This window comes from Phodopus roborovskii, unplaced genomic scaffold (genome assembly GCF_943737965.1).
Source record: "Phodopus roborovskii unplaced genomic scaffold, PHOROB, whole genome shotgun sequence".
In the NCBI taxonomy this organism is placed as follows: Eukaryota; Metazoa; Chordata; class Mammalia; order Rodentia; family Cricetidae; genus Phodopus; species Phodopus roborovskii.
Window position 1 is genome coordinate 18,598,737 of NW_026126469.1, and position 26,502 is coordinate 18,625,238.

At 39.4% G+C, this 26,502-nt stretch overlaps 1 protein-coding gene and 1 pseudogene across 4 annotated transcripts in view; one reads left to right on the forward strand and one right to left on the reverse strand.

Moving 5' to 3' along the window:
- Positions 1-26,502, forward strand: part of Znf148 (zinc finger protein 148) — a 107,675-nt gene that overhangs the window by 60,136 nt on the left and 21,037 nt on the right. For 2 of the 4 annotated variants that reach the window (XM_051191377.1, XM_051191378.1), the window contains 3 exons: positions 9,595-9,720; positions 20,338-20,461; positions 21,561-21,644. In XM_051191377.1, the coding sequence (XP_051047334.1) occupies positions 9,595-9,720; positions 20,338-20,461; positions 21,561-21,644 (334 nt within the window). Of the gene's footprint in view, positions 1-4,143; positions 4,163-9,594; positions 9,721-20,337; positions 20,462-21,560; positions 21,645-26,502 lie in introns of those variants that run through there. The other 2 variants (XM_051191380.1, XM_051191379.1) reach the window with 2 other exon arrangements.
- Positions 24,608-25,114, reverse strand: LOC127227100 (60S ribosomal protein L26-like 1; annotated as a pseudogene).

Here is a 26,502-nt window from a genome sequence, read left to right on the forward strand (position 1 = left end):
TCATGGAGGAGATTTTGGAATTTGGACTACTTTGTAGATTTGGATTAGGAATACTTGATTTGTAGTTGTTTGTTTTAGTGAGCAAACCCAAAAGATTCTGCTTTCTACTATTTTCCTCTGATCTTAAATGAATTTGATCTAACTCACCAACTTCCCCCCCCCCCATAGGTGGATGTAAACTATTAATAGAAAATTCCTCTCTAGATGGCTTTATGAGAATTTACAAGTTGGACTTTGTTTAGGTCAGAGCTAGAAGCTCAGCTCAGCTGGGTCAGACATATCTATTGTGAGTGTATTTTATTATAAATTGACCACGTAGCTATTACAAATGTTGAAATACTATGACGAGAATAATAATACACAGAAAAGGTAAAAGTTCTCTAGGCTTTTATATAACTCAGTTACAGAGTGCTTACCTAGGATGTGCAAGGTTCTGGCCATGTTTCAATCTCCAAACACACACATTCCTGAATAGATGGCTGGGGATTCCTTATCTCCATCTTTTATCTATTCTAATCCCAAAGAGATTACTAATATTGGTATCCTAGAAAATTTTAATGTGTAGACAAACATTGGTATATTTATTTCTATGTAGTATGCTTTTTAAATAGTGGTAAAAGCAATGCTTATGTGTGTATACATACATATTTAGATTCTTTCTGTACATGTATTATTAGATCATAAGGAAAATTGGATAAATTGTTAGGTTCATAAATTTAAGTTTTATAAATTTAGTCAAAAGTAACTTTCCTGTGTCTAGATCAAGGCATAGAACATCACTAGTGACTCAGAGACTACCCCTATTTCTATTATCCTTATGTTTTTATCGTGGTCTATTAGCTTGCTTAAGTTTGAATTTGATAAGAAATATAACCATATATACTATGTACTCTTTTTGTTATGCTTATGAAATATAGCCATCACATGACTTTAGTAGGTTATTCTCGTTCCTGAATTTACTGTTCATTATAGTATTGTAGACAATTAAACTGTTTCTAGAGTGGGCTGTAGGTGTACTCAGTATAGATTGTTTGCTCAGCTAGCAGAAGGAGCTAGTTTCAGTCCCCAGCACTCCCCAGCACACCCCCCCCACAAAAAAAGGGGGGGCTTGTTTCTAGACCACTTTGAGAAGCGCTGCTTTGAGTTTCCATTTGTATTTGTACTCATTGCTTTTGGATGTTTCCTCAGGAGTCAGTTACGGAGTTGGCAAGTGTGATTGGTTAGGCAACATATACAAATTGCTCCATATTCTTGGTATCTGGACTAGTCATGGACTAGATTTTAACTATAGCCATTTTAGTTGTATAGTAGAATGAAATGATTTTAGTTTTTCTTAGTGACACTTCATGTATTATTGCTTGAATTGAATTTTTGCAGGTGATGTGAGAATCAAAAAAACTTTTTGATTAAAATTTAGTTTTAAAAACTAACCCATTATTAATGGAACTTTCAGCTTCCATTAATAGCACAGTTGGGGTATTGTAAGGTAAGATATGGCTAATAGTAGGTGTTTCTCTTCCTTCGTGCCTTTCTTTCCTCCCTTCCCCTCTTACTTACTCATTCTTTTGTTATGTCCAGGATATCGTGTAGGGTGGCCTTGAACTCACTCTTGGCTCTCTTGCCTCCACCTCCCAAGTGTGAGAATTACAGCCATGTGCTACCATTCCAATAATAAGCACATGTACTTATTGGAATTGGATTGGAATTGATGTCACTTTAGGATAATAAAGTAATACACACTGTGAAAAAAAAACTGAAAGTTTTAAACCATAAAAAGAATATAAAATGGCTGCTGTAATCTTACTACCATAGAATAACCACTGTTAATGTTTCTTAGATATCTTTTTAGTATTTTTTGTTGTTGTTTTCCTGTGTAGGTGTTTGTGTTTATGGCAATGTTTGCCTCCCCCAAACATGTTTGTGTATTTCATAAAGCTGTAAAAATGTCTTTTCATACTTAAAATTTTTTATTTACCACTTAACGTTTACCATGAATGTTTTCTGTCATTCATGTTAATCAAATGTGATATAACTAATAACTGTATAATACCTGTAGTTTATTATTGAGCATTAGATTTTATAGCTTTTATTATCATAAATAATATTGAGATGTAATGCAAACATTATAACAGTTTTTGTTTTCTTCAGTATGGGTTTTTTAAGGCTTTACATATGTATTGGTTAAAATATAATTCACCCAAAAAAAATCATGAATCCAGTTTTTGTAGTGGTATTTGAACATTCCAACTTGGCATCTTTATAAATGATGTAGCAGAATTTCAAAATACATTTCTGTGTTCAGACATGATCCTGAGAAGGTGACAAATGTTCTCATAGGCTAAAGAAGAAAAATAAAAGAGAACCAGTATTTGGGAATGTACACACATATATATTTTTATATAACTTTGTTATTGTTATTTGGGGTGGGGATGTGCCATGGCACACGTGTGGAGGTCAGAGAACTTCTCTCTCCTTCTGTCTTTTTTGTGGGTTCTAAGGTCAAGGCCAGGTCGTCAGCCTTGTGTAGCAAGCATTTTACCTGCTGAACTGCCTTGCCAGTCCTGGAAATGGATAGTGTATTGAAAGGCGAGGAAATGGAAAGATACTCTTTATTTTACTTTAATGTACATATGGGTGTTTTGCCTGCATGCATGTCTGTGCACCACATGTGTGTCTTGTGCCCACAGAAGCCAGAGAGGGTTCTGGACTCCCCTCCCCACCCCCCAAGAACTGGAATCACCATCTGTTAGGAGCTGCCATGCTAGAAGGAGAGTTTTAAATGAAAGATAATGCAGTTTAACTGGATTAAATTTTAGATAGCAAAATGTATAAACAGGGCTATTTTGTAGCAGTTAGTAACCCTCTGCATGTCTAAGCAGCCACACACCTGCAGTGTGTGGTGTGAATAACAGATAATGTTCATTTGGTACCTTATGATTTTCAAAGTATTCTTTTTGTAATGTTGTTTCACTCTGGGGGCATTGGGGGGTAGGTAGTGGTTATTATTACTGTACCAGTGAGTAGCATCATGAATCTCTTGTATATTGCTGTCAGCTGTTTTCCCTCCCATCCCCCCCATCACTGCATGAATGTGTTGTAGGCCTATCAGTTTAGTTAGGGTTATTTATTTATACAGCATGGGTAAAGGGCAGCTTACTGGTGACTACACCACTGAAGAAAATGCTTCTTCCCTCCCCCAGCAACCCTTGACTACTTGTAAATCCTCAGGGAGGGATGAGACCTCTGGCTCTCCTTTCTGTGAGAGGGCATTGAGAGGCCCACTTGTCTTTAGGTCCTGTGAAGACAGGCACTGCTAGTTTGAGCTCTTGAGTTCTTAGTCCCAGTTCTAGTTTTGAAACTATAGCTTGTGGGTGAGAGGCCTCGCTGAATGAAGTTCCTTATTAGCAACATGAATCTAAGAAATAATCCCCAGAAAATAGTAGTTAGGTCTTATGTGTCCCTGGATATATAAGATTTGGATTTAAATTTCCATATTCTCTTCTAATTAATACAGTTTTAAGCAAGACTTATTTTGGGGCCTTAATTTTGTTTTCCAGTGGGGTTAAAACTTAACCTTGGAGTTACTTTATAAATGCAATACTGCAAAAGTCTAGAGACCATGTATTCCTAGCTCACCAATGGAGCTCACAGTATCCTTAGTGCCCAGACAGTACCTGGTATGGGGAAATCAAAGGGCTGCATTTTTGACAGTGCCACAGATGTGACCCTCTATCCCCTTCAGGGCATTCTACAGGGGATACATGTGGCCTGTAACTTCATCATTTAAGGTGGTGTTTGCCAGGTTTTTCCACAGTAAGTCAAATTATCTTTGAGGAGATACTTTGACACACTGTGTTTATCATTACAGTATTGATATTTATTCCATAGGATCATAATCCAGGATAATCATTGTTTATTTGTTTGCTTATATTGTTCCAGTTTGAGTCTTTAGGAATTCTTTCCATCATTGGTCCCTTTTGACATATTCTGATCACCACATACTCTGTTTTTTCCTGTCCTAGATGTGGAATCAGCTATTTCCTAAGTAGTCATTGGTTTGTTATAGTTGGATAATGATAAATAGAAACTAAGTTCTGGGTGCTGGATGCAGTGAGTGTCATTCCTTCTTGGTGATCTCAGACGACAGAACTAGGAAGTACAGGTATGTCTGCTCACCCACATGTGTGTGCAGCATTTATATGTGTGCCTTTATTTTGATGGGGACAAGCATTTCTATGAAAAGAGATTGGATGGAGGAGGAGGAAGAAAAGAACATGATTGAGGTGTGTCTAAATCAGCTGTCATATTAGTATGGGACACTCTTCACAGTCTTAAACTGAGGGCTCTGAAGAGCTTTTGTTGTGTTGATTACATTAATATTTACTCTACCGGAAATTTAAAGTTTTATCTTAATGTATAAAGACAAAAGTGTTAGCCGGGCATTGGTGGCGCACACCTTTAACCCCAGCACTCAGGAGGCAGAGGCAGGTGGATCTCTGTGAATTCGAGGCCAGCCTGGTCTAAAGAGCTACACAGAGAAACCCTGTCTTGAGGAACCAAAATCAAACAAACAAACGTAAGTATTATAATAGCATCTTTGTTAATAAAACTAAACATTTTAGTGCTGTAGAGAGACAGTGGAGCAGCAGAATCTTGGTGGTGGTGGGGGAAATCAGCAGCAGGGGTTGAGGGAAGCTGAAAGATACTTTTCTTGGTCGGTAAGGCAATAAATGAGAACTCAGAAATTGAGATTGAAATTTTAAAAGAACAAATCGCTCCAGAAGTGGAAAGTTGGGCAAGCCCAGATGTGTTTGCTAATAGATCATATAAAGTCATGAAAGCTGAGATTAGGAGCTGGTTATTGATTTGTTGCTAAGAGCAGTATTACCCTGTTACCCTTCAGAGAAGCAGTATATATTAATGTATTTGTAAGAGGCTCATAATGAGATGATTTCTCAAGTTAGCAGAGGTGGTGGCATAGCTAGAGTTGCATGTGGGCTGTGGGAAAGAGAAGGAAGGGCCCAAAATGATCTCAAGGAATTGGTTATCTTCCTTATGGGAGATAGGGAGAGGAGAATAAGTAGAAATTTGTAAACTTCATTAATATGTTAGCTAATATCTATGTCCATTACATATTAGCATTATTGGGTCTGGGGAAAGAAAATTGGGGAGGGAGGCAAGTTTGGAAGTAAAAATTCATTCATTTTGTTAGATAATGACTTGCTGTCCTGAAGTATTGGGTTTGTTGCTGTGCATCAGAATTAAATTTTAGAAAGGAAGGGTGTTCTGGACTATGACCTTAAGTTTGATTCTGAGCTTGAGAATTAAGGAAAGGGTCTTTAAAATCTACTAAGGCTCTTTATGGTCAAGCTTGCAAGAATAAAGAGGTATATATAATAAAGAGAACTGTAAGAGAACCACATGGAGTGGGGATGCATACAACTTGGGGATTTGGACTGATGGCAAGAGCTTAGGGTTTGGGTGGTGAAGTATTTGGGTTTGGTTAAAGAGTTTTGGAGTTTCGCTGATATTTCTGGATAGAGAACCACACTGAACTTGAGCTAGCCATAAGGGTACTGTGAGGGGAACTAGATGACATGACTTCTTGTTTTTATAGATTACTGTTGTAGTCTTGCTTGGATCAAGGAAGGCTGAAATTCTTTCTTGCTGTCTATAGTGCATTCTTTCCCATGTCGTATACTTTGCCCTGTGTTTGAATTTCCCAGCATCTTTGGAAAATTTATTTTATTATCTTTCTGTGTATATGTTGTATGTGTGTAAGCGCACATATGTGTGTCATGGCATGTGTACAGAGGTCAGAGAACAACTTTATGGAGCCAGTTCTCTCGTTCCCCTTTCTGTGGGTTCCAGGTCTCTGCGCTTCTCCCCCACTGCCTTCTGTTTATAAATGGTGGCAGCAAGGAGAGGCTTGGCTAAAGGTAGTTTGTGTTAGAGATGGAAGTTAGAAGTCATACAGGAAGGAGATTAGTTCATTCCATTTTGAGTAACAAACTTTTTGGATATTCTAAAACTGTAATCTATTGTCTTCTAGGGTATGTGCCCTTTTTATAAGTATGCCTAGTATTTGGAAGTGATAATATAATCACTTTTCATGTGAGTGCTTGTAAAGGCTTTAGTTCTGCTGATTGCAGAGCATGTGGGCCTGTCTTAACTCTATTATTAAAAGAGTTCCTGTTGCTTTGTTTTTTGGGGGGGGTTGTTGTTGTTGTATTTTTGTTTTTTCCCCCGATTTTGGTGTTTTTTGAGACAGCCTTGGACTCATAGGGATCTGCCTGCCTCTGCTTCCCCAGCTGGGGTGAAAGGGCAGTGTGCTGTGCAAGTGTATTGCTGCAGGTTATATTTTAAAATGTTTTTTTTCCCCCCTTCAATTATGAACTGAAAAGTATCTTTGAATTGCCTTTTGGATTTCCTGTGAAATTGGAGCAGTTCCACAGCTGCTTTCTTGTGTCTCTATTTGTTGTTTACCCAGCCTGAATACATGTTTCAGTGAGCCTCAGTATGGAGGTGGTGATTTTACCATTCTATGCTGTCTTCATATAACTGACACTAAAATAACCCTGAGTTCTGGAGCCTGGTAGAATAATCAGCTAAGTAACCATTTGCTTGTTGACCTGTGATTCCACAGTTCTTCATTTCAGAGACTCATGATCGCTTCCATTTCATTATTTTGCCACTCTGTCTAAAACCTCTGGCGCACATAGGCTAAGCATTCTACTCATGAATCCCTACCAGCCACCTGTCTGCCAGTTTACACTGTGAGTCTATAAGATGCTGTTAGTCTTTGGTACCATATTTTTGTAGTTTTGGTTTTTTTTTTTTCTTTTTGCAAATGTAGTCACGCTAACTGTTGTTTTGGGGGCATAAGCCTGAGCCTTTGAGGCTCTAACAACTAGGCTCAGTGTCTTGTTCACAGCATGCCAGCTAACAGAGAAACAGCAATAAAAAAGCACAGAAAGGAAATTCTATTAGTGTCCTCACATTGAGAAGAGAATCCGAGAGAGCTCCAGTGACTAACAAGTCCATTGTTGGCATTCATACATGTGGTTTAGGCTTGAACAGAGATCAAGAGCATAACAGCATGGCTAAGCAGTCTTGGTCAAGGTATGCTCCTGCCTGGCATTGACCCATCCTTGTCTGGGCTTAGTCCGTCCCGAGGTACTCTGGCAATTTGTCAAAATTGTATGAAGTCCCTTCCCAGGAATATGTTCTTCCTCCTGGCTGGCATTTTAGGCTTTGGGTATCTCCTTCCCTAGCATGAGATTTCTGGGGGAAATAGCAATTCCTTGGGACCAGTATTTGAATGGTCTCATAGGTAGTGAGAGGCACTTTATTCTTGGTAGAACACTTAAATCATTAACACCTTTTGTTTACTTGGATGGTTTTCAGAGAGTTCTGCTATATTTTATAGCAGAATTTCAGAAATTTTGTTTTCATTTTAAGAATAAATATTTATAAGGTTGAAGTGAGGAGGGGTTGACTGAGCATTCTCCGTCTATGAGAATTGACTCTGTCACTAGTGACCTTAGAACCTTGGTGTGTTAAAGACTCAACTCTGGAGCCAAGATTTGAAGACAGGACAACAGTGTTGACAGCATATGTCTCCTGGACTCTGTTTCTATAATTATTGTATAATAAGCATTGGGCCTTGGGTAAAAATCTTTATGATTATATATTTGGCAATGATTTGTTGAAAAGTCTCGGAAGAAAGTGACTACTAGCCTGTAAAATATCTTGAGAATAGGAAGGGGAAAATGTTGAGCATAAAACATTGTTTTCATTATTCGATTTAGTTTTGATATGATCAGTTTTTTAGAATTTTATACTGCTTTCTTGATATTAAAAAAAAAAAGACATCAAGATGTGTAAATGTAGGCTTTTAGTTCTTGTTATTGTATCGACTTGTTGGAACCTAACCTTTCTTTGTGTTGTATCCTCAGCATTAGTTCCTTAGTGTGGCAGTGAAATTGGAGTTACTGACCTCTACTGTATGCTGTTAGGTCTTATAAACATCCCTGTCTAAGACCTTGTTCAACAAAGTCTCTCAGTTTCATATACTCTGTTTTTGTTTCTCAACAGTCTATTAATTGGTTCTTTAGCACTTTGTTTAGTTTGGTGCACATATGCATACAGTCATTCTATGTAGATTCAGCAAAAGATGAAGAGTACAATTTTGGGGTGGGTGATCACAAAAGACTTTCATGTGTGCACGGCAAGCAAAAACAGGGAGGTTCCTCGGTGTGCGCGCCCTGGGAAGAGAACTGTGGAGGTCCAGAGCTAAGCCTTGTGTTTAGAGCACTGCCATCAGCTTTAGGGTTAGAGGAATTGGTGTAGGGCAAGAGGTGACTAATGATCAGCACTTCTGTCACTGTGTTAACTCTGGTTGATCTTGAAGAACTTTCTTGCTTGCAGGGATGGGGTAGTTACCGTGATAGGGTTACTTCTGCTCCAGGGGACTGTCCTGTGAGGATACGCTATCCTGGGTATCCACCGTGATACAGAAGAAGGATTAAAGACATGATTTAATTATGCTGTCAACTGTTCAGGGGATGAGATAGATTATACAGAGACCCCTGGAGAGGTAAGCAGGTAACCCCAAGTAAAGGAGACAAACAAAACCAAAGTAGAGAAGGCAGGCTTTCATTCCGAATTGAGTTACCTTGAAGCCTAAGTAAGGAGTAGCTGCTTCTTAGAAAGGCAGTTTCTAAGTGCCTGTTCCAACTCTTCCCTTGTGTATTAATACTCTCAATCTTGAAGAAGTAAGGTGTCAGCTAATCTAGTCTTGCCCGGTTATTGTGCGAGTGATATCAACTAATACATGTGAAAGGGCAGACCCTAATGACAGAGCACATAGGTGAACAGAGCAGGGTGCTTATGCCTGGAAATAGGAGTGCCACGGTAGAGCAGAGCCCAGGAAAATGGAGTCACACTTGTTAAGAGCACCATGGGTGTGAATAGTAGTGAAAGGAACTTAGTGTCAGTTAACTATGCATAAGGTCCATTCTCCGTAACTTTATGGCTGTAGTTACGCTGACAAGGGTTAACACAGTGACTTTGTTTTTGTTACTGACATTAAGACAAGGTTTTGTTGTGTAGCCTGGGCTGGCCTCAACCTCATGATTCTTCCCCTTTAGCCTCCCAAGTGTTAGAATTATAGGCATGTGTTACCATGCCATTTCAGTTCTGGTACCCACCCCCACATACCTTGTCTAGGAACTGTTCTCTCTAACATTGTTGATTAACTGTCCTTTGGTTTGGTTTTCTTCAACCCTCTTCACCAGAATGGACTTTATCCTGGTTGGTTTGATTTGGTGCCTGTGTGTAGGGAGAAGGTACAGATGACAATGAGTTAATACAAGTAACCCTTTTGGGCTAAATTCAAGCAACTTTAGAAATATAGAATGAGTAGGCAGAGCCTACTTGGAGTCCATCCTCAAGTTTAATTTCTGTCCTGTGGTTGATGTTCTAGCATCCCCCAAAATACCCCTCAGGATGATTTTGTTAGAAGTTGTACTTCGGCACAATGCACATTGGACTTTATGCATTTCTAAAATCAGCTTTGTTTTTTTTAAACAGATAAGTGTAAAGCAGGAAATTACTTTTACTGATGTATCTGAGCAACTGATGAGAGACAAAAAACAAGTCAGAGAGCCAGTAGACTTACAGAAAAAGAAGAAGCGGAAACAACGCTCTCCTGCAAAAGTAAGAGAATGTGTTAAGGTGTCATCACTAACCTTTTAATTTTAAACTGTTGGCTTATCTTGTGAGCAGGAATCTGTTTGGACCTTAAGCCAGACAGAAGTCTTAACATGGTTTAGAACAGTTGGTATGCTACCCCAGCTTCTGCAGGAGGCATAGAGAAAAGAGATGCATACCTCTGTGGATGGGGTGGGCATGACTTCTTAATCTCCCTCTCTCCCACATTCATATCCCTTTCTTCTCTAAAAATGAACTTCTGGCTTTCCACGTTTCCCTTGTATTTAAAAACTAACAGGATTGGTAGGTTCTTGCTTGTTAGTCATATTTTAATATGTGTAATGTTTCATAAAAGTTTAAGAATGTAAGCTCCCTGAGGGCAGACCTCATTCTATCACAGCTGTATCCAGGACCTGAAGGGGGAGGCTAAATGAACCCTTAATGTTTCATGGCGCAATGAATGGATTGGTAATAAATGCTATTAGGAGTTGGTCTGCTTTTGTGTGTTTTCTCTTGCAGTGGCAGTGTCTTGATGTTTGGTAGTATGTATCATTGTCAGTTATCTTCATAATTACTTCTTACAGCTTCTACCCTATGTAGTAAAGAAGCTACCCCTCACCTCCTTTTTTGAAACAATAAGAAGCCAAGAAGCTTAATAAGAAGCCAAGAATGACTTTGTGTTTCTAATTCTCCCACCTTTATCTCTTTAAGTACTAGGATTACACAGGAGTGTGCCACCATGCATAGTTTTGGACAGTACTGGATACGAACCCAGGGTTTTTTGTATGCTTTGCATCCTGAGCCTTATCTTTAGTTTCCCCTTTAAATATCATAATATGACTATATATATATAGTCTTAATATGATCTAGACTAAGCTGGTTTTGAACTTGGAATCTTCCTACCTCTGTTTCTTGATTACTAGTATGAACTACCATGCTGATTGAGTAGCAGGTTCTTTTTGATGGCTACTTAATTATTATGTACAGTTATATACTATAGTGGCCTAGAGCAATTAGTACTGGGTTGCAAGAGCAGACTACTAGAGCTTCAGTAGTTTTGTGAGGCAGTTGCTGAAGGTACTGCTACCTTTTAGCATTAGCCCCTGTGGGGATGTTTACACCATGGAGATGGGAACTGCTTTCTGCACCTTTCATTCCCTGTTGTTAACATACCTCTTGCTGCTGTCTTAGGGATATAGAACATGTGCTTATGGTATCAAAGTTTGAAAATTACAGTATGAAATAACTGAGTTGTATTTCTAACAGATTTTGATTCTCTGCCCTATTTCTTTTCCGTCTTTAAACTTTAGTGATTTGTGTAAAAGTAATTTTCTAATTATTTAAAACTTACATGGTGTGTTTAGCTCATTTTTGTACTTAAAGTTACCAACAGTAGTTTTTTGTTTATTTCTACTGTGCTTGGGAACACATACATACACGCACGCACACGCATATCTTTCCTCATTCTGGACAAGCGTTATACCATTGAGCTATATTCCCAGCTCCATAAGGTTTTTAAAGCACGTTCATTAGCTGCTTAATATGTCACTTTGACCAGATCATGTTATAATTAATGATTGTTTTGTTGAGTATTGATTTGTTGTTGTATTCTTTTCATCTCCATTTTAAGTCAGTGCTATACATTTACCATTGTGTTATGGAATCAAAGGGTATACACTTGATTTCCAGAATCATTGTACAAGTTATATCCAACCAAGTGTTTGTGACTGGTGCTGCCTGCACCCTTGAGAGTTTGAAGGGTCACTTGGCCTTCTATAGCTCGTCACAAAAGACACTGTAGTTGGAATCATATTTCTTCAGTTTTGGGTCATACTGAGTTCATATTTCTCATTTGTGTGACATTTGTGTTTCCTTTTATGGAACCCTTTCTCTCACCCTCACCTCCTTCTCGTTTGGAGTTTTACTGTTTTTCTCAGTGATGAATGGGATTTGTTTTTATTGTTACTGGTCTTTGTATCAACAAATCAAATTCCTCAGAATTTGAGGGTCTGTGAAAAATTAACTTCTAAAATTGTAATAATGGTTGATTTGCTACTTTGTGCTCACTGTTTACATATGGGTAATGTGTTTTAAGAATTTAAAGTTTTTTTTCCATTGTATACATATGAGTGTTTTGCCTTCATGTCTGTCTGTCTGTATACCACATGCATCACATGCATGCCTGATGCCTGCAGAGGCCAGAAAAGGGCATTAGAGCTTCTGAACCTGGAGTTACAGGTGGTTGTGAGCCACCATGTGAGCACCAAGAACTGAACGCAGGTCTTCTGGAAGAGCAGTCAGTGCTCTGAACCTGAACATCTCTTCAGGCCCTCTTTCAAGATTTTAAGTCTATGTATGTGCATTGTTTTCCTAGATATTTTATTACCATGTTTTTTCTGGTGCTACTCTGTAATTTATTTTTTTTTTAAAAAAAGTTTGATTTATTTTATGTGTAGGAGTATTTTGCCTGAGTGTGTGTGTGTGTGTGTGTGTGTGTGTGTGTGTCGCGCACGCGCGTGCCCATGTGTGGTGTGCGCGCACCTGCATGCATGCATGCGTTACCTGCTTGCCTGGTGTCTATGGAAGTCAGAAAAAGGCATTGAATCCCCTGGGTCTAGAGTTATGGATGGTTATGAACCGCCAAACCCAGATTCTTTGAAGAGCTGCAAGTGCTGTTAACTACCTAGTTATCTCTTCAACCTATTATTGTTGTTGTTACTGTTATTATTGTGGTTTTTTGAGACAGGGTTTCTTTGTAACAGCCTTGGCTGCCCTGGAACTCACTTTATAGACTAGGCTGGAATTAAAGGAGTGCTCTAGCATGCCTGGTTGTGTGTCTGTGTGTGTGTATGCGCGCGCGTGCGCGCGTACACACACGTGTACACACGTGTACGTGTGCTCTTCCATGACAGAATTCCCTGAAGCTGGAGTTAGTAGTTGTAAGCTACCTGCTCACGACTGGAAATCAAACCCAGGCCCTCTGCAAGAATGTTACATGCTTTTTACCACTTAATCCTCCAGTTCCAACTTGATGCCTTCTGAAGTTCTCACTGAATTCTAGATTACTACTGTCCAGTAGAGGATTACCAGAACCTTTTTTGGTGATGTGCTCTCTAGGCCTTTGGTGGGTGTGAGGAGGGTGCTGAGGATCAACCCCAAGAACTGGGATTAAAGGTGTGTGCCACCACCACCTGGTGAGGCATTTCTAAACACACATCATGTATTCAAAGCTTTGCTTATCTAAGTCCGTTCTTTGAAGATTTCTAAAAGCAGCACCAAGGTATTCTGTCCCAATCAATGTAGTGGCCAGAGAGACAATCTGTTCTAAGTGCAGTGTACAGAGAGCATCTCAGGGCAGGCCCTTCAGGGGTTCTTAGAACAGTGGTCCTATACATAGTATAGATAGAGCAGGCACAAATGAGAAGAACAAAAGTAGTCACTTTAAGATTGTTCACAGCAGTTGAGCCATAGCAGTGCACACCTTTGATCCCAGCACTCTGGGAAGGCAGGACAGAGGCAGGTAGATCTCTGAGTTCAAGGCCAGCAGGTCTACAGAGTTCTAGGATAGCCAGGACTTTTACACAGAGAAACTCTATCTCTCCCTCCCCCTCTCCAAAGTTCATAGCAGGGCATGTTGGTACACACCTCTAATCCCAGCACGTGGGAGGCAGAGGCAGGCATATCTCTTGAGTTTGAGGTCAGCCTGGTGTCCGAAGTGTTAGGACTTTGAGGTGTAAGCTGAGTTCTTTCATATCTCTTCAAAAGTGTGTTAGTGCTATACTTAAGATATTTCATTGAAATAACTTATTCTGCCATTTTCACATGAAGACAGACAGGTTTATCTCCAGTTTATAGTTTATAAATCAATATGTTGATTATCTGAAGGTTTTAAAAAATGTTTAAATATCTCAAAGTTTGAGGTGTAATATATGCTAAGAAAGTGTATAAGACTTTGAGGAAAATTGTCAGTGGTGGAATTTGTAGTAGATAGTGTGAGAACTAGAATTCATTATCTTTGGAGCCTAACCTCCCTCACGACCTTTTCCAAACCTTGGCTGTTGCCCATCACCAATATCTTTAGTATGTGTGTCATCAGATGGGATCTGAAGAGGAAAGAGAGCGAGAGTAACATGATGCGACCCAGGTAAGCAGACGAGAGCTCCGTCACACCAGCTGTGGTGGTGCCTTGCACTTCAGACAGCAAGCAGTAGTTAGGGCTGAACTTCTGCCGTATTAAAGGAGAGCAAATGCTTTGTAACTGAGTTGGGTGCTATTATCTGGGTTAAGGTATTTTCTCTATTGGGAAATAATCTGTTAATGAAAATTGAAGAAATTGTAGTCACTTGTTTCTTTCAAATGTCACATTTCCTCTTTGGGTGAGGGGTGTAGAGAGCTGCTTTGATTGAAGTAGATTGGGTTGAACCCTAGAACCTCATGCATATCAAATAGGTGCCCTAGTATTGAAGTACCCACTATACTCCCATCCCAAATAAATACAGTTTCGTTTTTAACCAAAATAGTACATTTAATCATAAATCACCCTTTGGTATCTCAGTGTTGATGTAATAAACCTAAAATCTCATGTGTAGTAAAATAGCCCTGTGAGAAGACTGATCTTTCCCCTCATGGTGGAGACTTGAGCATTGGGCTTGGAAGTGTTCTCGTTGACTGCTTCTGGTGGCTTTACTGTCTCATTCCCAAGGGCAGACTATTCATTGTTGTTACATTGCTATATCTGTGAGCTACCTGGCATCACTTTGTTTTGCCTCTTTAAGTCTGCCATGTTCTGTATTACAGATGACTAAATTATTAGAAGCCTGTGAAGTCTGTGTAAATGTAATCCAATCTCAGTGTTGGTTGCCTATGGTACATTTTCCAGCTATAGACATCCAGGGTCCATCTGTGAAGACTCTTACTTGGGAATGTGTGTATACTTGAAAAGAATATCAGGTGACTGTGGTGCACATGTAACTGGAGACCTTATGTCTTGATAGATGCAGTGTTGCCACTAGACTTTACCATTGCCATTGGCATTAATCTTTATGAGGCATTTTCCAGCCCAAAAGAATTTTGATTATGATTGCTTCCTTAACATTCATGAATTCCAAGAAAGTTTTTTAAACAAAATTGAATATTCTTATAATCAGGTAGTATAAACAATTGCTAGACTTTTCAAACACTTTAGTAATCAACTAAGAAAAGGCAGCATGGTTTTAATTGCTTCTATTCTGTAATATTTGTTATTAAACAAATTAATTGGGTGCCTAGTCTCTTGACAAGAGCTAAGGAAAGGAAGTGGGTTGTTATTAGAGCCCTTTAGGAGATCTTAATAGAAGCTGATTGTTGAGAGTGGTGCTGAACTGTTGAAGGATGACATATTACAGACATAGATTATGAACCATATGGTCATCTCCCAGCAGTTGTGTATGTACCACTGGTCCCAGGAGAGAGTTAAGACTTGGGGGGGGGGTGTCAAAAAGATTTAAGGTAATGATTGTTAAATGAGAAAAATTATCACCACTACCACCACCATTGTCATCTCCTGAGAAGGTTTCTCTGTGTAGCCATGGCTGGTCTGGAACTCACTCTGTAGACCAGGCTGGCCTTAAACACACAGAGATCTACCTGCCTTTGCCTCCTGAGTGCTGGGATATAAAGCATGCCCTGCCACCACCTGTCTGGAAAAAAATTATTTTAAAAGAAGCAGAATATGGATGTATTAGATATTTGTCACGCTATCTTCTCCATGCTCCCTTTGTTTTTGGAAGAACCATCTTTGAAGATGAACTGAGACTAGAAATGGAAGTAGGAAATCAAACGTAATACTATTGAAAAAAAGTGAAAGAAGATTAGAAAGATACTATACTAGCAGTTCATTAATCTGGTTTTCTCAAACAGTGACTGTATTATGGGAAAATTGTTTTCCATAGACATGAACCATTAAAAAGATTCTGATGATGGAAACAACCATCTTTTAGAGAATATCACCTGTTTCTTTAAACTCAGGAAACATGAGAGGACCTTTCTAAAACTAATGGTCAGAGTCTAGTGAGATGGCTCCGTAGGTAAAGGCATTTGCCACCAAGTCCTACCATCTGATTTTGATTCAGGACCCATATGATAGAAGGAACAAACTGACACCTGCAAGTTGTCCTCTGTCTGTCTGCATGCGTGTACACCCCCCCCCATCTTTTAAATCCTCAAGGCCGGTGTGATGAATATGAGTCATATTCCATTCTTATGACATGTGAGTTTCATATTCAGACACCATTAAAGCTTTGCATTTGAAAATGAAATTTGCTAATAAGTAAAATGATGGTGTAGAGACATAAAATCCTGAAGGAGATTGTGAATGTCAGGTGACTTTTACTCTGAATGATCTTGTTATATGCTTTTGGAGTTGCATTTCTTTGGAGAAGAAAGAAAATTTTATTTGTTAGTTTTGAGACAGAGTTTCTCAATGTAGCCTTAACACTCACTCTTGTAGACCAGGCTGTCCTTGAACTCACGAGTTCACCTGCCTGTACCCCACCAACCCCCGTGCCTACTGCTGGGATTAAAGGTGTGTACCACCACAAGGCAGGAAGAAAGTCTTAAAAGTCCTTTTCCCACCCTCATTTGTAAGCAAAACCTCTCATAATTGGTGAGGGTTTAAATCAGCGCTTCTCAATGCTCCTAACGCGGTGTCCCTTTAATACGATTCCTCATGTTGTGTTGACCCCCAACCATAAAATTATTTTGTTCCTACTTCACAACTGTAAATTTGCTGCTGTTAGGAATTATATATCGCAGGATACTTGATGTGACTCCTGCAAAAGGGTCTTTCAGCCCCAAAGGGGTCACAACCCACAGGTTCAGAATCATTGGTTTAAATCATCTCTAAGTTCTCCTGGGTTTGAATGGCTTAAACGTTGATGCCAGTTAATGTTGGAAGGTGTCATAAAGTCTCTAGTCATTAGATTAAAATATGAATGGATAATTTTAGTTGTATGCACATACAATGCAAAAAAAAAGCCATGTTTGTCTTTTGAGAAGGACCCTTTCTCATGGAGGAGTGTGACTGATCCTAGAGTGAAGTCTGTCGGTTGAATAAGCAGAGTTTAAGCTTTGCTTGGTAAAAAGAGGTATGTTACCAAGAGAGCCCTCCTCATGCCTAAGGCACCACCACCACACCCCTGTTATCTCTCTCTCTGTCTCTCGATACAGATCTATCTATCTATCTATCTATCAAACAAATTTTTCTCAAAATAAAAGCACATAGTGAACCATGAGATCAGGTCAGGGACATAGAATAGCTAGGGAATTCCATTAGAGGCCAAACATTTTGTTTTAAAAAACCTATAAAGTCTTAACACTATTAAACAAATATGAAAACTCACAAGAGTTGGATTTTTAGATTACTAACTTATCCTCTTGGTAAGAGGAGAGCTTGCTCTATCCTTATACTGTCTATGCCAAAGTAGTAGTGACAGAAGGAAGCTAGCTCAGAGCTGCTGCTATGAGGATCAAGCTTGAAGAAACAGACAGCGCGCGCGCGCACACACACACACACACACACACACACACACACACACACACACATGCCCCAACCAAAACTAAAAAATGCTATGTCCTACGTCCTAGGAATGAAAGCATTAGCCTCCAGCTCCTGCTGTAATGGTGATCATATGTTGAGTGAGGGAACCTAAGCAAAAAAGATTTTGTCATACTAATAAGCAAGAAAGATTGATAATCTTTAAAGTCTCAAACCATTGTATCACAGTTTATAAAGCTCCTGAAAGGTTGTAAACTAAGTCTAGTTGGCTGCTCTTCCAGAGGTCCTGAGTTCAATTCCCTGCAACCACATGATAGCTCACAACCATCTATAGTGGGGTCTGGTGCTCTCTTCTGGCCTGCAGGCATACATGGAGATAGAAAACTCATAAATAAAAATACATAAAAACATAGAAAAACTGAGTCCAGTGTGTGCTGAGGAAGAGTTAATAGGCTGCTAGCCCCGCACCTGCACTTTGTCTCTGGATCTTCACTTGTGGTTCCTAGGATGATCTGAAGGCCAGGAGTATGTTTGTTTATTTAAAGAATGTAGTGTTAAGTTGTGAGGGCTGTTTGGTATAGGTAGCAGGCAGCTAACTCTGTCAGAGGTAGGTACAGAATCCACTGTGCCCCACACTCCAGGTTTGGACATTAGGGTAATAGTAGTGAACAAAACAGGCAAGTTCATGTGGATACATTCCAAACAGATTACAGATTAGAAAAGCCATTGATGACTCTTTATGGCAAGGTAGATTTTTACTCCATTCTGTAAACAAAAATATGCATTACACTGGCCTAACAAAGGAAAATAAAATTAAATTTAAAATGCCTGAGAATCTGATATTTCTACGTAAACTTATAAATATGCTGGATTGGTTTTAGTGTGTTTGCCCATAAAATAATACTGATATCTGTTTCTATACAATTCTACCTTGAATTAAGACCTGAATGTAGATAGCATGATGACTCCCATGCTCCTATGACCCAGAACTCCTAACTATCCATAAGGGGCTCTATATAGCCAGGGATTATATCACTTCACAGTAGGCAACATAGGCCAGAGTTGTGCCTAACAAGATCTTTCCTTCCAGTTGCTATTCATAGAAAGCCATTGAACTCCCATGGCTTTTGGCACTCAGATCAAAATAAGATAAAAATAATAGCAACCCATGTGAAAAGAAGAAAGCCTGATATTACCGTCTTATTTATTATATATAATACTTAGCATATTTTTCTTTTGCATGTTTTGAATCCTATTTTAAGAGGGCTTGTACATTTTTATTATTTTTTTTCCTTGGGTAGTGTTAACTTACATTATTATTATGTGACTTGGAGGAACTGAAAAAAACTTAAATTTGACTGGCCAGAAATCAAACTTTTATTCTCACTGTCTGTTCAGGAAGCTGTGACACCCACTTCCATTCTCCTGCCAAATGTGTCCCTTCTATGTGTTGGGTGCATTGTTGACCATGTTGGCAATTTGCCTAGAACCCAAATACCATGTATAATTTGCATGCTAATTATCATTGATTTACATACAGTATAGGCTGAACTGTCTCCCTGAATTTAATAAAGATACTCTAAAGATTAAAGCCACTTATCTTTTACTACTTCTCTTTTCTGGAGTTGACGAGGGGATCATAGCTGTGTGTTTGTAGGCCCAGTCAGTTTCTCTGGTCCTTTGTATTTCCAAGATGTTGTCCAAATTTCTTTCCTGTGTTAGGCAGTCTCAGTTTGCTTGCTTGCTTTCTTTTTTTGTTTTGTGTGTGAGAGGTAAAGTGTTGAGACAGGGTCTGTCTACGCCCGGGACTCACAGAGATCCTCTTGCCTCAGCCTGCTGAGTGTTGGTTTAGTGTGCCACCAGTCTCCGTTTTACTTTCTATAGATTTCACCTCCCAAGTTGTTTGCCACCTCTAGCGCATGCCTCTTGCTCTGATCCTGCCTTTCCCTCTTTTCATCTTCAAGTTCTTGCTATGCAGCCCAGGCTGACCTTGGACTCCATCCTCTTGCTTCAGACTCCTGATCTCCACGACAGCTGACATTCTCTTAGTTTTCTAGGCTTCTTCACATTGTATTCTGCTACCTTTTTTCTTTCCTTGGTAATGATGAGAGGAATCATTTTCTCTTACCACTCTGCTGTGTGCATACTGAGGAAGGGGTTGGTAAGGTAGAATTGATCAGACTCTGCGAAGGTGAGTTTTTACTTGTAACTGTCTAGACCATACTCACAATGTCTAATTGCAAGATGCCCAGGATGGTGGAGTAGGTCTCTTTTCTTCTGTTTTCCCACTCTGATATGTCTGACAAGTATTTTTAGGACATGTTTAGCAGTGTTAATTCTACAGTATCTTTAGAGATCCTAGATGAGACAAAGTCTAGATTCTACTGTAGGGTTACTGAGAAACTTAATTTTCTCTTTTTTAAAAAATGAGGAAACAATAACAGGAAAACTCTTACTGACTCAAAAAGTGTTTAAAGTCTGTACAGTGTATCCATGTAAATCCTTTTGAAGTAGTTATTAAATATATACATATAAATGTATATTCAGACACACACAAAAGCACACTGTATCTAGATAGATATATATGGTTAGACACTATCTCTCTAGATAATGTCATTTGTATAAAAAAAAATATGCAATGGGTTTTGAACCTTTTTGTGTTGAACAAATCCTGATGTTTATTCCATTCAAGTTAGATAGAATGTCTCTATCTAAATTAAGTTGTATTGGTCTTCTGTGCTTTAGCCATTCCCAGTGATTGATTGATACCTGACTTTTCTCCCTGCAAACATGAGTAGTTGAAGTTGGAAATCAAACTGTGCTTACTCTAGCAGCCCCGTACAGAAACACCCAGGGGCTCTGCTGACCATCACCACGACAAGGGAGGGAGGTGGTAGAGTGCTATTTTATCCAATCTAAGTAAACAGCACTTTCCTACATTACAGGTGCCACTATTTTAATTGTCTTTTCTAGATTATTTATGAAAAATTTATAAGCTCCAGTGACCATTGCTTATATTGTCCTTTTAACATGTAGTAATTATTTACATTTTAAAAACTTTCTTTTGCTTTTGCCTTTTTTAAAACTAGATCCTTACAATAAATGAGGATGGATCACTTGGTCTGAAAACCCCTAAATCTCACGTTTGTGAGCACTGCAATGCTGCCTTCAGAACGAACTATCACTTACAGAGGCACGTCTTCATTCACACAGGTATTGAGTAAACATGCGCTTGTGGCCACTAAAGTTATCACTACTATTATTTTCATCTTCATATCAGTGTAATCCAGTCTTAAGACCATACCTAACTTGGCATTGCCAATCAGAATTTGTAGCCAGACTATCAGGAAGAAACACAGAAAGACTGTAAATGAGCAAGCAATCAGCATGGATATGTACATTTGGTAGTCTTAATTGGGTGCTAACCTGGCTTAAAGCACTCTTTTTAACTCACAAACTGCTTGAGAATGTATTAAGAACTTATGGCATTCTTTCTATGCTAGATGTATGACCAGCAGGGCAATGTTTGGACATCAGATACTAGAAATGATAGCTAACCAAAGTAGAAGTTAAAAATTGGGAAATTGTTGAAAATAGAACTAAAGATTGATTACACATTTTTTGGAAAAGCAAGCTAGAAATGTTAGATGACTTGGAAGGTAAAGGAGAGGTAGTAATGAGGGAGAGTTGATAAAGTAGGAAAATACGGTGGCAGCCAGAAGCCAAAGAAGAGCGGATGCAAAGAGGCTGAGGAAGGGCCACACCCTCAGAGGATAGAGGGTGGTGGGGAATCTGTGGATCGAACACCAAGGAGATCATCTCGGTAAAGGTCTTGCCACAGTGGGTGGGGAGGCATTTGAGACATGAGACCACTCTGGTAAGTGTCAAAGAGCATTGTCCTATTGAAGCAAGGTTTCCCAGCACTCTGAAATGAAGATGGATTAGTTTCTTTCAAGGGTGTTTATAGAGTTCTGAACTCTGAAGAAGACAGGTAAAAGGGCACAGAGGGTTGGCCAGCCACAGAGAACAGGGTGGGCATGCCTTTAGATAAAGGAAGGAATGTGAGTCTTTCCTCTTTTATTAGAAAGATGTAAATCATATTTTTGTGTGATTGTGAAAATATAAAATTTTAAATCCTGGAGGAAAATTTTGAGGGAAAATAGAACTGTTAATGAAAAAGTGCTTTTTAAAATCCTATGATGTTGTAGACTTTTCCAAAATTTGGGCTTCTAAGAGGTGTATATCCTCAAAGTAGTGACTTAAAATATTGTTTTATTCATTAACTAATGTATGGATGTCAAATTATTTTAAGGCGAAAAACCGTTTCAATGTAGTCAATGTGACATGCGTTTCATACAGAAGTACCTGCTTCAGAGACACGAGAAGATCCATACTGGTGAGTGCTGGCTGTGTCCTCCCCTCCTTAAGCTCTGGCCAGCGGAGGGAGGGAAGGTGTCTGTAAGGTCATTCTTGTTGCATAAAACCATCAAGCTCTACCTGTCCCTTTTCTCTTCCTCAGTAAAGCAATATTTTAGACCTAGGCTTCAATGTCATGTCCCAGTGGATTACTTGGACATAGTTCCATAATAACCTAAATTGCATATATATAAGGAGGAAAGTTTCTTGAAATAGCTGTTTCTTGAGCTAGGTAAAATTATCACTCACACTAGTTAGCTTGTGGATTATTATTTGTTTGGAAACACTAGAGCAATAGCACCCTTCATATCTCTCCTTTATATGACTTACTGTATCAAGAGAGAGACAACTGCCAGTGTCTCCATCAAGTGTCAGGATTTACAAACAAGTATTTTGGAAGATCCCTTTTTAGTTTATATACTAAAATGTTAAGTCTCATTTTAAAGTAAGTATATATTTTATTTTTTTCAATAAATTTAAAACCAAGTTATATAAGCAACTTGATTTAGTAGACTGTTGACTTTTCCCCTTTGATATCTCTAAGCACTGTAAAAGATGGTTTTTTTTGAAATTGATTCACAGTGTTGTAGGGGTGAGTTTATGGGAGCAGGAAGACAGAAAGTTGGTAAGTCAGAGGTAGAGGTTTTATATTTCAGTGGAATTGAGAATTCTGATGAAAATACACTAATATTGAAAAGATTAAACTCTTTATATTTCTCTGTATTACTGCCCAGTTAAGTGCCTGCCCTGATACTATTTAGATGTGTCATTTCATAGTATGTGCAGAATTTGTGAATGCCATCCTTGGACACGGTTTCCAATTAAAACAGCCTTTGTTGTCAGTAACTTCCCTGCATCTTTGTTGCCATCAGGAAGATGACTGAAGGTGGCTGTTCTGCTACAACACAGTGCCAGCTGTGCAGCATATCTGTCTGCATTTTTGGTTTCATTTTGAGACAGGGTCTTGTTCTGTGTCTAAGATGGCCTGGAACTCAAATCCATCCTTATACCTTAGCCTCCTGAGTGCTGGTGTTATCAGCATGAGTCACCATGCCTGGTTGGATTGTTTCTCTTTCAAATACTGTTTTGAATATCATTAAGTAAACATTTATCACTTTCATATATACAGTGGAAGAACAAATGCGTGGATTTTATGTGGCTAAGTAGTTAAATTGAAATTTCAATGCAATAAAAAGCCATCAGATAAAAGGTGAAAGTAGTTAAATACTTTTGTGTGTTTATTAGCTTTTCATGATTTACTCATTCAACTAATGATTGATCCTCCAATGTTTTTCAGGTATTAGGAGTATACAGAATGTATGAAAGGGTCTTGTGTTTTCTTTTGTTTTGGAGATAAGAAACATAAATAAGCCTGATGTAATTAAGTGCTCTAGGTTTCTTGAGAGTTACTCAGGGAAAGCCTCAGAAAAGCCACTGAGGCTAATTTAAAAATCTGTGTTTATGAATGGGTGGGTTACTAGGATCTGAAAAATGAGACATAATGCTTATCCTTGTGTCACTCTGACATATTTACTGTGGTGAACTCTTAACCCTGGTCACAGTCTTGTAGTAGCTCTGTCCTAGTTTCATCCCTGAAAGAACAATGTAGGGAAAGCATTACTGTAACTCCCAACCCCAGGCTGCAGCCTCTCATAGGCAAGCCAAGGCAGCAGGGAGAAGGAATACATGCACTCTAGGATCAAGCCACAGAATGATGTTCCTCACTTTTAGGCTGGGCCTTATGACAGCAGTTAAGTAATTAAGAACATCCCTCACAGGCATGCTCACAGACCAGCCTTACCCTGGCAGTCTCTCAATGAGACTCCCTTCTCAGGTTGTCTATATAGTGTGTTACATTGACTGTTAAAGCTAAGTCACACTTACTGATTGAGACAGCATTTGTGCTAGGCTGTGGGGGCACTTGGGATTTTCAGTGTGCTAAGTTGTTTATTGAGAATTTACTAAATACCAGGGACTATCTTAAAAGGCAGGAGGTATTGCTGTCCCCGTTTTGCCAGTCCTACAATTTGTGTTGGGAAGTGGAGAGAAGCTGAGGTCTTCCTCAACTTTCTGCAGTCCGGTCAGTGACATTGTCCAGACTATAGCTCAGGCTCCATCCTGTCACTCAGCCAGTTATGACTTGCATTCTCTGTGTGTTTAGTAACATCTAGAAGGAGTGGAAAGCAAAGGCCAGAGTTCTCGAGTTACAAAAAACAAACAAAGCAAAACAAAAACATCTTAGAAGAACATAAGGACTCCAGAGGAATCACAGCAAGGCAGAGTTACTAGGATTTCTTCTCAAAGAAAGTCCCCTCCCTCCTCTTCCTTCCAGGCACACATGCATGCACGTAGACACACGCATGCATGCACACACACATGCTACACTACATACCTGAATATTGGAGGACAACTTTCCAGAGTTTCTTCTTGCCTTCCATCTTATTTTTAGGCGTGGTCTCTCTTGTTTCTGCCATCTGTTTTGTATTCCAGGCTCTTGTTTTTGCCTCCCATCTCTCAATAGGAGGACAGGGCTTACAGATGGTGCACTACAGCATCCAGCTTTTATGTGGGTTTGGGTAATCTGAACTCAAGATCAGGCTTGCACTGCAAGCACTTTTACCCACTAAGCCATTTCTCCAGCTCCAGAAGTTTCTTTTGAAGAAGCACTTTCCTTTATTCCGTTGTCCTTCCCTTTGCCAGTCTCCCACCATATTTCCTATTAGGAACCAATAAAAGAGGAGCCAATTTTCCTTCTTTATTTAGTATTCCATTCCTTTTGTAAATTGTTTACTTAACTTTACAAGTTGTAGGCCATCCTCGAGGGAGTCTAGGCCAATAACTTAAGGCAGGAACCCAGAGTCAAGAGACCAATTCAGAGACCACAAAACAATGATGTTTACTGGATCGCTTCTCTGGCTTGTTCAGCTACCTTTTTTTTTTTTTTTTGACTACTTAAACAGTCTTTAATGAAAGCTGTATATGAGACACCCCTATTCCTGCATCTTCTCAATCATTTCTTCCTTGTATTTGCCCTTCTCCTTTCTTACTTGTCGAGACTTGACTTTCCTTTCCAGGATCTTCTTGCGGTCTTTGTCCAGCTTTAGCCTGGTGATAACCACCTTGCTGGTGGATGCCCACATGGACAGTTGTGCCATTATCCTTTTCTCGCTGTACTCGTTCAATGTAGATGACATATTTCTTCCTGTACACCTGGACCACTTTGCTGCTGACCTTTGTAGTGTCCTCGGACAACCTGAACTTTATCATCCTTTCGAATGGGCATAGATGGAACATTGTACTTCTGTCTCAGCTCTTTGGAAAGAGGGGAAGACATGATCTTCCTCTGAATGTGAGAAGGTGCATTGAAATGCCATTTGCGGTTCTTGCTTCGGTCAGAAGTCAAGAAGGGATTGAACTTCATTTTGGCGGCTGCGATCCAGCGATGGCCGCAAAAGGCTCAGCTACCTTTTTTTATACAGCCCACATCTACCTGCCCAAGGATGCCCACAGGAGGCTAGACCCACCAGTCTTAGTGATCAAGAAAGTACCCACAGATGTGCCCACGGGCCAAGGTAATGGGGACAGTTCCTTAAGTGACAGTCTCGCTTATCAATTATGTTTAGGTTTGTGTCAGGTTTACAAAACTATGACATACCCTCATCTACTTTTCACCTGTTGAATCAGAAATGAGTTGCCCAAGGTTAGCTGATGTGACATTGTGCAGTGAGATGAACCATCAGATTCTATTTTTTTGGGGACAGGGTTTTCTGTGTAGCCCTGTCTGTCCTGGAACTTGCTTTGTGCTTTGTAGACCAGACTGGACTGGAACTCAGATCCTCCTACCTCTGTCTCCAGAGTGCTGGGATTAAAGGTGTGCACCACCAAGCCTGGTTTGGAACCATCAGTTTTTAAACTCTATCTTCTTTACAGCCTTTTTTGCATCCTGGTAGATCTCATTCCATTTTCTCCTGCTGCCCAACCTATGCTCTGCTCCATTTGCAACATGAATAAAGATCATTACTAACTTGGCTGATTTGACAAACAATACACTATTTTGTGGGACTCTTTTAAAGCCAAGAATATAGCTAGGTTTGGTTTTTCTATTTCAAACATTTTAACCTGTCCTAGACTGGTTACTACTTAAGCCTATTTCTGCTCAGCACTGTCTTAAGGGGAAGAAAATACTTTGTTATCTAGAAGCTAATCCCAGAGATTCTGGTCCTTCTCAACTAGAGTCCTGAAAACTCATGCTGTCAGCTTCCTTGGACAGCTTTTTTGAGCATTTCTGAGAGGTATGTTTCTCTTTAGGAATATTGCAGGTGCTTTACTTTGCATATATTTTGGGGGTATGAGCAAGGAGGTGAGGCCCTGAGGCTGAGGATGAAGACTGTGAGTCCAGAACTCCTGCTTGGGTATATGCTTCCACGAACTGCTGCTGTCCCTGTCCCTGATGGGTTTGCTTCTGAGCAGATGCTTTATATGAGGTGCCCTTTCCTTTGCATTTCACAAAGAATACGTAGAACAAGATGGACAGTGTGCCTGACTGTGGTCTTGTCTAAGACAGCTCCAGCTGTTCATTGTGGTGGAGGAGGGGTTGAGGAGTAGGAATCTGAAGTAGCAGCTTGTAGTATTTTTCTGAAGTTCTTTAGTAAGCCACAGAATACCTCTTCTGATACTCGGTTTAAGAAAAACTATGACTGCTTTTTATAGTGCCGACACTTTATTTCAGTAACAAAATGCATGAAGCCCTATCTGTTTGAAGGGAAGTTAATGTAAATACCCCTTCCAAATTAGAAAAATTTTGGAAAAAAGCCAAATAACTGAGAATTATCTTTATT